Source organism: Brassica rapa, chromosome A06, assembly GCF_000309985.2.
Source record: "Brassica rapa cultivar Chiifu-401-42 chromosome A06, CAAS_Brap_v3.01, whole genome shotgun sequence".
NCBI lineage: Eukaryota > Viridiplantae > Streptophyta > Magnoliopsida > Brassicales > Brassicaceae > Brassica > Brassica rapa.
The window spans coordinates 1,746,485-1,760,933 of NC_024800.2; the positions used below are offsets into that span (position 1 = coordinate 1,746,485).

At 38.4% G+C, this 14,449-nt stretch overlaps 3 protein-coding genes across 3 annotated transcripts; all 3 read right to left on the bottom strand.

Moving 5' to 3' along the window:
- Window positions 1-59: 59 nt before the first annotated feature.
- Window positions 60-3,716, bottom strand: LOC103871312 (serine/threonine-protein phosphatase 7 long form homolog). Its single transcript, XM_033272823.1, has 3 exons — window positions 1,280-3,716; window positions 990-1,237; window positions 60-957 (listed from the first exon to the last, which is right to left on the bottom strand). Exons 1-3 carry the CDS (start codon window positions 2,901-2,903, stop codon window positions 601-603), a joined length of 2,229 nt encoding a protein of 742 aa, XP_033128714.1. The 5' UTR covers window positions 2,904-3,716; the 3' UTR covers window positions 60-600.
- Window positions 3,717-4,040: 324 nt separating this feature from the next.
- On the bottom strand, window positions 4,041-8,607 carry LOC117125901. Its single transcript, XM_033272824.1, has 3 exons — window positions 8,081-8,607; window positions 7,158-7,904; window positions 4,041-7,002 (listed from the first exon to the last, which is right to left on the bottom strand). The coding sequence occupies exons 1-3, from the start codon at window positions 8,605-8,607 to the stop codon at window positions 4,041-4,043; spliced, it is 4,236 nt and encodes a 1,411-aa protein (XP_033128715.1).
- Window positions 8,608-9,281: 674 nt separating this feature from the next.
- LOC103871311 (vascular-related unknown protein 2-like) lies at window positions 9,282-10,519 on the bottom strand. The gene is made up of 3 exons (XM_009149546.3): window positions 9,935-10,519; window positions 9,776-9,847; window positions 9,282-9,655 (listed from the first exon to the last, which is right to left on the bottom strand). Exons 1-3 carry the CDS (start codon window positions 10,478-10,480, stop codon window positions 9,536-9,538), a joined length of 738 nt encoding a protein of 245 aa, XP_009147794.1. The 5' UTR covers window positions 10,481-10,519; the 3' UTR covers window positions 9,282-9,535.
- Window positions 10,520-14,449: the final 3,930 nt, after the last annotated feature.

Consider the following 14,449-nt stretch of genomic DNA (forward strand, 5'->3'; position numbering starts at 1 on the left):
GTGTCAGGTGGGACAAACGGGGGAAATAGTAGCACCAGAGCTATACATGGCAAAGTGTTTAACTTTCAGTATGAATTCAATATTTCATAAACTTGATTGTCAATAGTATACATCAAAGAATCAGAATGATGAAGAGTAGTGATCACAGTTAAGACTTAACAAAAGAATCATCAATCAATAAAGTTAGATAACATAGATAAAGGAACTATGCAGAGTCCTCCTCTCTGTGTCAATTCATAAGTTCATTTATCTTACAATGTATGTCTGTTGTGCAGCCTCTGTCCTATAGTTCCTAATGTAACAACATGGATCCCTTTCATAAATCCATATTATATATGATGATCTATTTTCACATGATGAATTCAGACTGTTTCATTGACATTATCTGAGGATGAATTAGCTACCCTGCAAGCCAAATTTGATCTTACAAAAAGCAAGAAGCAATAAGCTCATAACTGAGTTCAAAACATACAAAAGGAAACACTTAAACAAACCAGTCTTTCAAAAGATACTAAGCATAAAAAAAACCACACAGTTAAAGATAGATGTTTGATATTCTTCTACTTGCATCTGACTTCCCAAAACATCATTGAACTTTCCTTAGATCAAACGAGTTGCTGCTGCAATTTTCTTCTGTTTTGCAGTTCTCATTACTTTCAACCATGCCACATTTCTTTCAGCCTTAGCAATACCCTCCTCTATTGACAACCCCAGCTTCTCTATCGACGATGCAAGCTCCTTCACATTGTGTAGACTCTTTTCATATGAGTCATTACCACCACCAACATCTTCTTGTCTCTTTTCTAACTGCTCACTGGATTTCATTGGTTCTTCACTTCCAAGGACAGTATCATCAAACAAGCAATCATGTCCCTGAGTTTCATCAACTACAGCCTTACCACTGTTTGACTCAGAACCTCCGGGAGCAAGATTTTGACAACTAGTTTGTTCATTGTTGTCTGCATCTGATGCAATCTTTGTCTGGATCAAACTGTCATCATCCTTCTCTCTGAGCTCGCCTTTTCTCCAGCCATGCCACCATCTTCATGGAGCAGACACTCTGGCTCCTTGTTGCCATCATTTGGCATAGCCATCTTCTCCACATTGCTTACATGTACATCAAGCTCATCATCACAAGTTTGCCTTGTCACTAGCGGTGGTGACACAAGAATGTCTTGAGTTGCATCATCAAAACCAAGAGGAGGATCTGAAGAGTTGTTTGGGCTCATAACCATATCCTTCCCTGCTTTGCTTCCAGTTTCATCATTAACTTCATTCCTTTGTTTTATCTCTGGTGGTGGTACAGTTTCATTTCCCTCAGCTCTTACCGAACCAAGATCCTGAGGATTGCCCAAATCATTGTTATCCACCTCAAACCTACTCTTCTTACCAAGCGGCTCAGAAGCATCTTCTCCACCACTACACTTCTTAATACTAAGTCTCCTAATCTGAGCAATGGTAAGGCTAAGATCTTCATCATCATCACTGTCACGTGTCTGACAACAACCCACAGTACAAACTCGCTTCCTGAGCTTCCGTTTCCTAGAACCTGAAGCAGACACATCAACATAGTCACCACCAACACATTTTTCCTTCACTGAACCCTGGAGTTGTGGAAACGACTTCCTCCACCAGTCGCAGAACATTGACGTAACACGAGGTACCGCAAAACGTGAAGGGATGAACAATGTCAAATCCTCAATAGGCTTATCATACTCGTTCCAAGCTTCCTCCTCTGAAAGGTTGTTCATGTTAACAAGACAAGGAACATCCTGAAGCAGACCAAACTGTGCAGCCACTCGGTTAGGAAAGTAGTGTTCCACACAGTCCATCCCAACAAGCTCAGACACCTTGATGCATCTAGTAAAGGAGATGAATGCCTCATCAAGCTCAGGACCAACACGAACCCATATGGCTTTCTCCGGGTAAAACTTAGGAAACTCCCAGTTCTTCACAGTGTTTGTGAATGGTCGCCACTCAAAACTTGAGTTGTCTAGATTTTGTCTCACATCGTTGTTTCCCTCTTTCACATCATCCCAACGAGCCAACCTTATCTGACCTTTTAGCAACGGATTAGTGTCTTTGGGACGTAGCTCCCTGAATCTCTCCCATGTCCAGACTTGGACCAACTTAAACAAAGCATTCAGCTCAATCTTGTCGTTAGAGGAGTCTCTAGTGTGGTCTTTCAAGAGAGTTAAGTCAGCATACAAGTGAGCAAGTACAGCTGGAGCCAAACCAATCCTAACACCACTGGCGAGATGAACAGCAACTGGAAAAATAGCTTCATTGATCTGATAGTACCGTGTGGGAAACACAAAGTAGCTTAACCACAAGGCAAGAAAAGCCACATGTTCCAGCTCATCATCATCGCCACTGTCCATGAATCTACTCATCCAAACTGTTTGAGTTGCTCTATTACTTACTTGATCTCTCTTAAGCACCACCCGTTCTTTCTCTAGCTTCTCCTTAGTCTTCTCTCCTGAGCTATCTAAACTAGCAAAAACTGGTGAGCCCAAAACAGAGAAACCTAACAGCAACAAGACGTCTTCAAGTGTTATGGTTGCTTCACCCCAAGGGAACACAAAGGTGTTGGTGTCAGGACACCATTTCTCAGCTATTTCAAGAACTAGATCTGAGTCTTTAGTGATTTTTAGAGTGGACGCAACAACTGCTTCGAAGATTCCAGCTTTTTTCCAAGTGGGTTCGTGTAAAGCAGACATCTTTGTTGCCCAAGACTTGAACTTTGCGTTGGGAAACCTCCACCCGTTGAAGGAAACACTCAAAGACAGAGCCTTTAAGTCAAGAGGAGGAGACCCTTCAATGGAGGTGGTGAAACAGGGTTTTAGAAGATGGGTGGAGGGAGACACCATCAAGTCTTCTCTCTCTTCAACAAGATCTTCCATTGCTGGAGAAGAAAGTTTGGCTCTTTTTCTCTCTTTAGTGTTTGAGGTTTGAGTGTTGGGAGGAGAAACACCATAAGCTCTTCTCTGTCTTGAAAGATGATGAAAGCTTTGTTTTTTTTTTTGTAATTTTTGGTTTGACTGTACGTTTGAAATTTGAAAGAACGTTGAGACGGAAACAATGATGTTTGCAGAGGTGATTGAACTAAAGCTGGAACTGGAAGTGCAACAGTTTCTTTTTAAGGCAAGCTGGAAAAGAAACTCTATTAATTAATTAATAAAAGGTCTATTCAGTAAACATTAAATGAATTACTATTTTATCATCTCAAAATCTTTTATAAATGTTTCTTTTGTCTTCATATATATGAGCCTTCAAGATCATTTTGTTTTCAAAAATATATATATATATGATGCTATATTTTATAAAATAATGTTATACTGTTGAAAAACGATCTGATACTATAAATTGCAGTTGGAAAAGAAAAAACGTTAATTGTTCTGATAATTGGTAGGATCCAAACCCGAATTGAACCGAAAAAATGGTTTGGTTCAGTTCAGTTTTCCGATCCCGGAGAGAATAAGTAATGTAGAAAATAGGAATTAATATTTTGTGTTAAAATCAGAATTCAAGAAAAAACGTTAATTAGTGCACGTACTTGAAAAATAAATACATATTGTAATAAAATATATTCTCAGAACATATGAAATCTAAAAATTTATTAGCTTTATTAGATCTATGTTTATAGTTTCCTTTTAACTTATAGATAAAAGGTAAATAACTTTGTAAAGTTTTGATCAAAAAGAAAAACTTTGTAAAGTAAAATGAATAGTTTAACTAAAATAATACTTTAGGAAAAAACGCATACAAAAAAAACCGCACCATATTTGAAGATGTATTTGACCAAGTGCATTATTTGTCATAATCAGAACAAACAAACAAAAAATAGACAAAAAAACATGTTGAGTGCGTTATTTGAAGAAAACGTCCCGCACAATAAATTTTCTTATGATTGGTAACATCTGCGTAATTCCACTCAAAACAGTGTAATTACGTGCCGCACCGCGGTCGTCAATCACAACCATAAACTCATAATTACTTTTTTTTTTTTTGAACGACTACTTCATTAAAAAGAAAGGAGATTACACATAGATTGTTTCAACTAATACTCTCTTAGCAAGAGCATCAGCGGCCATATTGTCTTTGCGAGAATTAAAAATGAAGGAGGAAACAGAGAGGTAACAAGACAAATTTAGGATATCCTGTAGGATTCCGCAAAGTTCCTTGATTGGGTCTCTCCTATTGATAGCTCTGATGATGATCTGAGCGTCTGATTTGATGCATAGTTTGTTAAAGCCAAGAGCTTGCGCATGGAGTAAGGCTTCTCTTAACGCCATGCCCTCTGCCACTAAGGGGGAGGGGACGTAGAGTTCGAGCGAGGTTCCCCGTGCCAGTATCCTGCCTGTGTTATCCGAGAACAGCCAAGCCAACCCCGCTTTCTGTTCTGATTCCTTCCAAGCTGCATCTGTGTTCACCGTGATGATATCTGGGTTCATTTGGGGAGGAGGCCTTTGGACAATTGTGTTCTGCTCAGTGGCCAGACCAGTGATAGACTGTTCCTGAGCTGTTTGCCATTCCAGTGCGTCCGCAATCGCTTTCGAGAGGACCTCCTTCGCCTCAAAACACCTGTTCTGAAATATCTTATGGTTTCTAGCAATCCATAGGTTCCAGCATATCCATGGAAAGAGAGACCCCATTCTCATTCCTATGGGAGGAAGGTTTCGGGCCTTCTTTGAGTCTTTGAGGGCTCTTTGGAAATCTGCAGAATCAATTATGTTCATCACATTATGGATCGGGGTTTGGTTCCAAATCTGTCTCGCAAAAGGACATGTCAAGAACAGATGGTTCGCCGTCTCTCGATCTCCACAATGAGTGCAAGCGAGGCACGTTGCTGGGATACCTCTTGAAGCTAGCGTATCTCCCAACGGTAGCGCACGCTGTACTATCTTCCATAGGAAAACTTTTATCTTGGGTGGGATGGGGAGCAACCAAATGTCTGCCATCCAGTCACATATCATCGGTTGGGGGGGTGGACTCTGTTCGGGCTGTAACTGCTTCAGGGCTGTATGATAACCTGTCTTTGTAGAGTATTCACCACTTTTAGTCGCTAACCAGCAATGCTTATCTTGGCCTCCTGTTCTACTTGGTTTAAGGAGAAGGATTTTATGAGCTTCATGGGGAAGCAGCAAATCCACTTTATCTCGGTCCCAAGCTCCTGTTGGTTGAGTTAACAAGTGTGAAACTGTTAGGTCCTTTGAAGAGAGGTTCGGCGGGCCAATCGGTCTAGTTGGTACATCCAGTGAGATCCACGGTTCTTCCCAAATCTTTGTACTCTCTCCATTTCCTATAGTTTTACCCATGTTCTGCAGTAAGAGATCTCTTCCGCATAGGATGCTTCTCCATCCATGTGAACATGAGCTTGAAGCTGGTACAGCCAGGAACGAGGAAGTGGTACAATATTTTCCTGTCATCACTTTGGCAAGTAGACAGTCTGGATTGTTTAAAATCCGCCACCCCTGCTTAGCTAGTAGGGCATCATTGAAAGCCTCAACGTCTCTCACTCCTAACCCTCCTTCCGATTTCGGTTTTGCAACTCGCGACCAAGCGATCCAGCACATCTTCCGCGTCTCCGGGTTATCATCCCACCAGTATCTCGTGAAGGCTGATTGTATCCTATTGGTGAGACCTTTCGGCAGTTTAAAAGCCATCATAGAGAAAGAGGGAATTGGTAGCAGGACTGACTGCAACATGGTCAGTTTTCCTCCGGCCGAGAGCTTACGAGTACTCCAGCTTGCCGCTTTTTGTCGTATACGATCCACAATCGAGGTGAAAAGATCTCTCTTCCTCCTCCCAAAGTGCTCTGGCAAGCCTAGATACTTTCCTACCCCCCCTTCCTTAGCAATACCCAGGCATTCTTTAACCCTTTCTCTCACTTCAGCTGGCGCCTTTTTGGAGAAAGTGATCGCAGATTTCTCTGTGTTGATCATTTGACCAGATGCAGCTTCATATTTCTTCAGGACTTCCTTTAGTGCATTGACACTACTGATGGTCGTTTTGGCAAAGAACATCGTGTCATCAGCGAATAATAAGTGATTTATTCTTGGGCTAGCTTTTGCGACCCGAACCCCTGCCAGTGAACCTCTTCGCTGCGCCTCCATGCATAAACCCGATAAAACCTCGCTACAAAGTATGAAGATGTAAGGGGACAGCGGGTCTCCCTGCCGGATGCCTCGAGTTGGGTATATCATTCCTTGGACCTCGCCGTTGAATAAGACAGAGTATGTCACTGTCGTGATGCAACTCATAATCCAACCGCAGAAAACCTCATGGAATCCAAATCTCCGGAGCACCGCCTCAATAAATTTCCACTCTAGCCTATCATAAGCCTTGCTCATATCTGTTTTCACAGCCATAGAGCAATGTTTTGTAGCTCCCGATCTCTTGAGAAAATGAAGAGTTTCGTGTGTTATCATTATGTTGTCTGTAATCACTCTGTTTGGCACAAAAGCAGATTGATTTTCGGAGATGATGGAGTCCAGTACCGGTTGCAGCCTTCTCGTGATGATTTTCGAAATAATCTTGTAATAGACGTTAGTCAAAGCTATCGGTCTATAATCTGCCACTGTCTTTGGTGCTGTGATCTTTGGTATTAGGCGCAGGTGAGTATGGTTGATGTTCTGTGGGAGAGTTCCATGTCTGAAGAAGTCCGTAATTTCAGCTATGATGGCGGGTCCAACCGTAGACCAGTTTGTCCTGAAGAACCCTGCCGAGAAGCCGTCAGGCCCCGGGGCCTTATCTGGGTGGATCAAGAACAGGGCTTCTTTGATTTCCTTAGCTGTGGGTATACCTGTCAATGCGTCCCTATCTTCTGGGGTGATGGACTTTCTTAAGGCTTCCTCCACGATGTTAGATGGGTCTGAGTTATTTGTCGAGAACAGATTAGCAAAGTACTTTGTAATGACCTCAAAAATCTCTGGTTCTTCATAGACTGCATCTCCTTCTGCATTTTCTATAACTGAAAACTTGTTGATGGCTCTTCGGACCCTGGTTGTGGCATGGAAAAACCCAGTGTTCCTGTCTCCTAGGGCCAACCAAAGCGTCCTGCTCCTCTGTCTCCAGTAAGCCTCTTCCTCCTTATATGCCTTCTTTAAAGCATGTTGATCTCTGTTATCTCTTCTTCAGCTCTAGTCGGATCAGACATTGCTTTCTCTAAACGTAACTTCTCCTTACTGATCGCTGCCTGGCTATTTTCATAATGTTCGCGATTCCATTTCGAAATGGCTCTTCGGCATGCTGCTATCTTGTGTTCCACAGATTCTCTGTTTGACGACCATGCCACTGCTATGAGATCCCTGACTTCTTCATTTTTACAGAGGCGCCTATCGTACCTGAATAGACCCCTTCTTCGTTTTGTATCTGGTTCGAAATACGATATTAATGGGCGATGGTCAGACCCCTCGAATTCAAGATACGAGCACCTTCCTGATGGGAATTGTTCTGCCCAAAGGCTGTTGGAGAGGGCTCTGTCAAGGTGGCATAGTACGGTGTGAGTGTATCTAACACCTCTCCACGACAAAGGATTTCCTGAGTGTCTCAGATCAAACAGGTCGCAAGTTGACATGAATGTACGGAAATCCACAAAAGTTCCTTCTGCTCGAACTGGTCCGCCTTCCTTTTCACTATTATCAACGATGTCATTGAAGTCACCCGTCAAAAACCAAGGCCCGTCTCTACTCTGCGAAATATCAGTAAGCTTTTGCAACACTAATCTCCTGTTTTGGTGTTCAGGAGCTCCATAAGTGAAAGTCGCATGAAACCGTTTCTTTTTATAGATGATCTCAGTATCAATAAAGTTGTCACACGATGATACAACAGAGAGCTCTACGGAGGGGTTCCAAAGTAGAGTAAGTCCTCCTCCTCCCGGACTATGAGGTGGAACATGATAGCTTGAAACGAAGTTTAAAGAATCTAACTTTGACATAACAAACTCCAGGGGATTTTTTGTTTCCATTAGGAAGATGATATCAGGGTCCAAGCTTTTCTTGAGGGCCCTTAATCTTTGGACTGTTGTAGGATTCCCCAACCCACAACAGTTCCAGCTCAGTATCTTTAAGGAAGAGACCTTTGCGGATCGTGAAAATCCGCCGTCCTTGCTTCATTTCTTGGGGAAGTGGCGCCTCTTCTGCTACTAGATGCTCTCGATGTCTCTGTCTTTTGTGCTTCAGCCTCTCCGTCTGTTGTTACTGTAGTAGCCCTTCGTGACGGTGGTTTTGGGACCTGGGTTGCTCTGCTCTGGTTCTGAGGGATAGTTCTCCTGCTGTTTTGAGTAGTCCTGGAGGTACTCGATTTTCTAACTCTTGGGGAGTTTTGAATGGCAAGCACCTTCCTTTTCTTTGGTCCCGTTCCACTTAGGCCAGTGTTTTTTCCCGCTGTAGCGGTTTTCCCAGAGGGTCTGCCTCTCTTCTTTCGAGTCACCAGTGGTATGATATGTTCCGGTTCCGTGTGCGTCTGCGTCTGGTCTTGATCAATCTGCTCTAATTGAGCCTCAAGGTTAAAATTGGTGGCAGCGGCGATAGTCGCATTCTGGTGCTGGTTTTGAAGCGCCCGAGTTAGCATAGCTGCAGCTGTTCTTGCCATTAAGTTCTCCATTTCCCCTTCTAGAACCCTTTGGCGTCTTGCAGCACTTTCGATCGGGTCAGGTATGTTAACATAATTGGCAGTGGCTTCCTGTAGTTCACTTAGAATCTTATCATGGAGCTTTTGAGTTACTGGGTCCAAAATGAGAGTTTCCCCATCATGGATGGGTGGGGGGGGGGGGGGGGGGGGTGGGGGGGCTCAGAGTGATTATGCTCAGCGGCATGTTCTTTTTCCTTCCAAATCATTCTTGATTCAGCCGGCGGGGCTCCGAATGAGAGTGATCTTCGTCGGGAAACATCTCTTGGGTTCCGGCGAGCCTGGTCTTCAACATGTATCTCCTCTCCGGCTGATTCCCATTCCTACAGAAGAAATAACTCATAATTACTTTATAAGTGTGGTATTGAACTCTACATAGAGTTTTTTGTGTGTTATAAGCTGTCTACTGTCTAGCATGCAAAAGTCAAAAATAAATCACACCAAAAGATTGATTATGTGTGACAGTGTTGTTTTGTTTCCATAAAATTTTGTTGGAGTTTCACAGCAAATGGTTAGACATAAACTAGCTAAGTAAGTTATTGAAACCTTCTTGCGGACTAAAGTTAGTCCCAAATCATGCTAAGTAACAATTGGCTATGAAACTGTAGATTTATGGACGAAATAAGACCCGAGAAACCAAATTTGGTATGTTATCATCTCCTAAGCCCTTTTGTATTCTGAGGTGCAGTCCATACAAACTGAGTAGTCTATATTGCTAAGCTGTGTTTAAAAGGGTCTAAAGTATAAGCTTTGTCACACTTTTGATATTTGCAAAGTGCTTAACTTTCAATATGATTTCGATTTTCTGTACGTTAATTTACAATAATAGTAAATCTTTTACATTAGAGAATCAGAAGAATAAAAATAATAATCACAGTTAAAAACTTGTGTTTGAAAAGAATCATCAAGCAATAAAGTTGGATAAGATTGATAAAGGAACTACACAAAGTCCTCTCTTCTTCAATTCTGCTAAGAAGAATTCTTCATTTATCTTTGATACTGTGTCTGTTAAGCATCCTCTCTCCTATAGTTCCCAAGTGATAAGCATTTATTGTTAGACAAAAATCAAGTTTAGGTTAAAATGGAAATATTAACCTCAATTTACTTTTTGCATGCAACAAACTGTTTCTCATAGAAATATTACCTCGGATGTAACATTGTCCACGGATTTTCCATGTTTTGCCTTATACTCCGCACCATCCAACACACTTAAACCCTGAATAAACCACACAAATGAAATTTAACTTAACAAAAAAGGAAAAAAAAAAATCCACAAATTAAGATACACTCATATGTATCTAACCTTGGTTTTATTAGAAGGAGAAGAGGCTGTGTCTTCTTCTTCCTCCTCTCCTTTTTGTTTTTCTTCTTCTTTGTGTTGATGAATGAATCGTCTCTTTTTAGGGTTTTTATTAATGCTATAATCCTTTCTTCGAACAACATTATTAGTCTTTGTGATGTGAACAGGTGAAGCAGCGTCGGAGATCATGGAAGAGTCACTATCGTAGTAATGAATCGTTTCTTCTCTGCCTTCTTCATGATCAATGTCTTCAAAGTAGATTATCCAACTACTCTCTTCTTTTTGATCTTCATCTTCGTGTATCATTCTGACTCGTTTCACGCTGTTGTTTACGGAGTTCTCCATTGAAGTGTTTGGGGGTATGCAAAAGGAAGATGTGTATGTAAGTTGAGACGTTTGTTGGCAAATGATTTTGTTATAAGATATGCTTATATAGTAAAAGATAGAGAGAAGAAGATCATGGAAGTTGTAGGTGTGGCTCATTTTAGTCCCTATCTCCTTTTTTGTTTTTATTTTAATTCTTATACTTAGTAATTTTAATTGTAACATTAATTGTCTTTATACTGACTAGTGTCGGTTCTTAGACATATCACAATATGTACCTTTTTCAATTAGGAGATAAAATGGATCGCAAGATTCAGAACACCATCTACCTGAGGTAAAAAGATGTTGGATCTTAGACATGTGTGCCTGCGTTTATATGTGAAATATTTTTCTTTACGTTGCTAAGTGTGAAATATTATGTTTCACAGTTGATAAAGTTTAAGAGCATTCCTTTGTCAAGTATTTTCTACAAACGAAAAACAAATACAATTTAGAGAATTTTAATATTTTTTGTTTACATTTACATTTTGTAAGGAAAGTGATAAGATATACTCCTATATAGTTTTGTTTAAATAGATATACCATGTTTAAGAATAAATAAATAGATATACTATGTTTTTAGTGTAAATGTTATAGATATACTATGTTAGCATATAAATCTAAATGCAAAAAAGGAAAAAAATTACATATCTTGAATATTTATAAATTATATATATAGGTCGACTAGTTTGGTTTCTTGATATGCAAGAACAATAAAAGGAGGGAAAGTGGTGGACCTTCTCGTTGGTTAGTGGATAATGTGATTGTGCACGTTTGACAACTCTCGTTGGTCTCTAATAAATGAGTTTGCTAAATCTAAACGCCACTCAGATTATAATATATTAGCATGCATCATTATAACATATTTTTCTTAAAGAATAAAAACACAATATGAATAATTTCAATTATAACCCATAAGATTTACTCAATGAGATTGACACTATCTGAGGAATTTAAAGTAGATAACCCATAAGATTCACTCAATGGTAAAAATCCCTAAAAACCATGACTAACAACACCTGAAACATCATGTTCAAAGTAGATATCATCTTTCCTACTTAAATGAATTTCTATATATAGAATCATCGATGGTTCGATATATAATACTAATTTTTCATATACTCTGAAAATTTAACATTAGAACTTGTTTTATTATCATAACAAGTAGAATTCATTTTATATTTGAAATCCACTAATATTATAATTATAACTATATCATTAACTTATTGTTAATTTCATTGGTTTGATCTTATACTATATGTCAACCATACATTAAGCATATATCATATTTTATAGAAGATGTATTCAATCTAATACTTGAGAGAGTTTAAATGAATTGTAGATGATTTTAGGTGAGATAAATAATTTTTAATTTTAATTAAAAATCAAATTATATCTAAAGTTATTAACCCGTTCGACTAGCCAGTTCTTATCTCAGATTTTGTTTATTATTATTTTTTTTTTGCAGAATAGTTCTGAAAGTTTGAGTTTAATACATATCTATAAAAGTTTAGAAATAAATGCCGTGCAGATTCATTAGAAAAAGATGTTAGAACCAGAAGTATAGTATTTTCTATGTAAATAAAACATGGTCGAGTAAAATTATTTTCAGAATAATCTTTAATTGATCAAAACTTGTTTCATGTATATGATAAGTTGATTAAAAAGGAATATTCCTATGATAACTACCACACAATAAGTACTTACGAATATTCTCTAGTGGCAACCAATATTAACCAACCCTTTTCACTATGACGAAATCCAATGTAGATCAGGTTTTTGACACCTTAAACTGATTACGCATCCTCTTAGCGTCATTCATTTTATGCGTCAGAAACAAAAGTTATACATTTCATTTTGATATTTCTTGAAAGTGATATTGACAACCCAATCCAAATGGGTGTTTACATCAAACTATGCTGTTTAACCCGAAAAATATTTTAAATATTATCAAAATATGCTCTGCCGGACTCAAAAGATTCAAGTAGTGTGGACCAAATTATGTATTCAAAGTTTTAAACAATGGATTAAGTACATATGTCGCTTTCGTTAATTTGGCGTTAACCCCACTATTATCTTTGTGTTTTTAAAAATCAATGCCTAAGTATGGACCAGACTATTTTCGCCTGCTTACCACGTTATAAAATCACATTCTCGTTGAATCTTTGTTAACACTTCCCCACGAATTACATGTCTTAGTCATTGACCATATTTATTTATTTCAAGAAGTAAGAACCAAGTACTATGCCGTCTCCTAATATCATATTTAATTGTGAAATTTATTTTACACACATGCCATCTTGTGTCTTCTAGTTCGTAGATCAAACTAACATTTCAGTTTCTCCAAGAAATTTTTTTATTTATTTTTAACTGAGAAAGAAATCAAAATACAAAGGATATGGATAACAGTAGAAAGCCAATTGACATTACATTAATTTATTTTATGTTTAAATTGTAAAAGTAGTAATTAACAGTACAAATACATGATCAAAGATTCAAAACTATGTAAAAGAAAAATAAACAACATTTGTTACAAGATTCTCGAATTTAGTTTGTCAAATAGATTCATTTAAAAACAATTATCTGCCGACTGGTGTATTTTAACCACTCTCTTGTCACAATGAGCTAGCGCAATATCTTTCATCACACATGACTGTGCTTACGTACTATCTTCGCGCATTAAAATTTCGAAAAGAAAACCTTTCAAAAATCTAATTAATATTTTAGGTTGATAAGAATTTATATATTTATGTGTTATTTGTCATTTTGTTGTTATTATGAAAGAGTATGAACATTAAAATTCAAAAAAAAAAAAACTAAAAATAAGACAAGTAGACTCCCTATCTTCGTACCACAAGTCGGAATGTTACAGACTTACAGCTTGGTTCAAATAGGTTGTTCTTGAAGGTTAAATCCATAACTATTGGACTATGAAAAAATCATATCTTACTCTTGTTTCGCTAACAAACTCTTTAAAGCTAAAGGATATGTCTTCCTACTCTTCAAGGTAAATCTGGAAAGCAGAAACTCTGCAAAGTTTTGATTTGATAATTGATCACCCTTTGACAGTTTAGCAACTTTTCTTAACATCTAAATTACATGGTTTGGTATATACCCCCTAAAAGCATTAATGTCTTCTTTGAGTAGGAATGGCTCCAAGGAATTCTTTCTGCAAGGACAAAGCAATGACTTTAATTGTATACTTTTCTTTACTACAATCAGTCTGACTCAAAATTAAACTATTATGATTGAAAAGTTGTAGGAAAGACCTATTTGACTTACCACAAAGGTGGTATCACACACATTTGCATGGGGAAATAGGTGATATGCACTAGGCTACTGTAATTTGGTCAAGCTATAGCATCCCTCGCCATAAATTTCCTCGCTTGGCTGGTGATTAAAAAATGATGTCCAATTAGGAATATATATGTTACTTAGTTAGGAACTGTAAGTTTCACCGCTCTACCTCTTATCAAACTTTTTACCGAAAATGCGTAATCATCTCTACTATGAATGCTTCGTCAGCTATGATTTATGATCTCTGATTGCAAGAAAACGCGGACTTACCCCCTACCGTGATTGGGATAGAACAATGGATCAGATGATTAGTCTTCCTTCCAGTAAAGCACATCGACTAATCACACTGCTGACTCAGCTTGATTGGAAATCAATCATCTACTAGATATGGTGAGAGGAATGCATGAGTACACTCCAACACTTTTTGTTTGGGGATGCCCTTTACTCCATCTTCGATCGACAACTCATAAAACGAATTCAGAGCTTCAGAGATACAAACTTTAATCATTCCTCATATGTGATGCAGTGATGGTTCTGATGGGGGATATATATACTTTAACCCCTCTATTTTCATCTGCATGTCTTTCTCTTTTTCTCATTCCAAGATTACCGGTCACAATTTTTTTTTGTTTCTATCAAACAGTTAAAGTGCTTTAGATTTTCAGAAGGATGTTTTATCACCAGAAAACAATCATTTCATATCCAACATATCACTATATGTTCAATACGACCGTGTAAAAACAGACACGTATTTTAGAAAAAATCAAATAAAATATATTTTGTTTAATTTTTGGTGAAATCATATCCAGTTGCCATACTAGCTACCACTTAATCTATTTTTACTTACATGAATATTAC

Bases quoted from the DNA above. Each gene is read 5' to 3' on its own strand.
- LOC103871312 (XM_033272823.1), bottom strand. From the start codon at position 2,903: ATGGAAGATCTTGTTGAAGAGAGAGAAGACTTGATGGTGTCTCCCTCC. The intron at 1,238-1,279 runs GGAATGAAGTTA...AAGCAGGGAAGG, and splicing joins ACCACCAGAGATAAAACAAA to ATATGGTTATGAGCCCAAAC. The intron at 958-989 runs TGATCCAGACAA...TCAGATGCAGAC, and splicing joins AGAGAAGGATGATGACAGTT to AACAATGAACAAACTAGTTG.
- LOC117125901 (XM_033272824.1), bottom strand. From the start codon at position 8,607: ATGGAGAACTTAATGGCAAGAACAGCTGCAGCTATGCTAACTCGGGCG. The intron at 7,905-8,080 runs GTCTCTTCCTTA...CTTCGTTTCAAG, and splicing joins GATTTTCACGATCCGCAAAG to CTATCATGTTCCACCTCATA. The intron at 7,003-7,157 runs GTCTGATCCGAC...TGCCACAACCAG, and splicing joins TTACGTTTAGAGAAAGCAAT to GGTCCGAAGAGCCATCAACA.
- LOC103871311 (XM_009149546.3), bottom strand. From the start codon at position 10,480: ATGTTACAATTAAAATTACTAAGTATAAGAATTAAAATAAAAACAAAA. The intron at 9,848-9,934 runs GTTAGATACATA...TGGTTTATTCAG, and splicing joins CTCCTTCTAATAAAACCAAG to GGTTTAAGTGTGTTGGATGG. The intron at 9,656-9,775 runs GTAATATTTCTA...TGGGAACTATAG, and splicing joins TGGACAATGTTACATCCGAG to GAGAGAGGATGCTTAACAGA.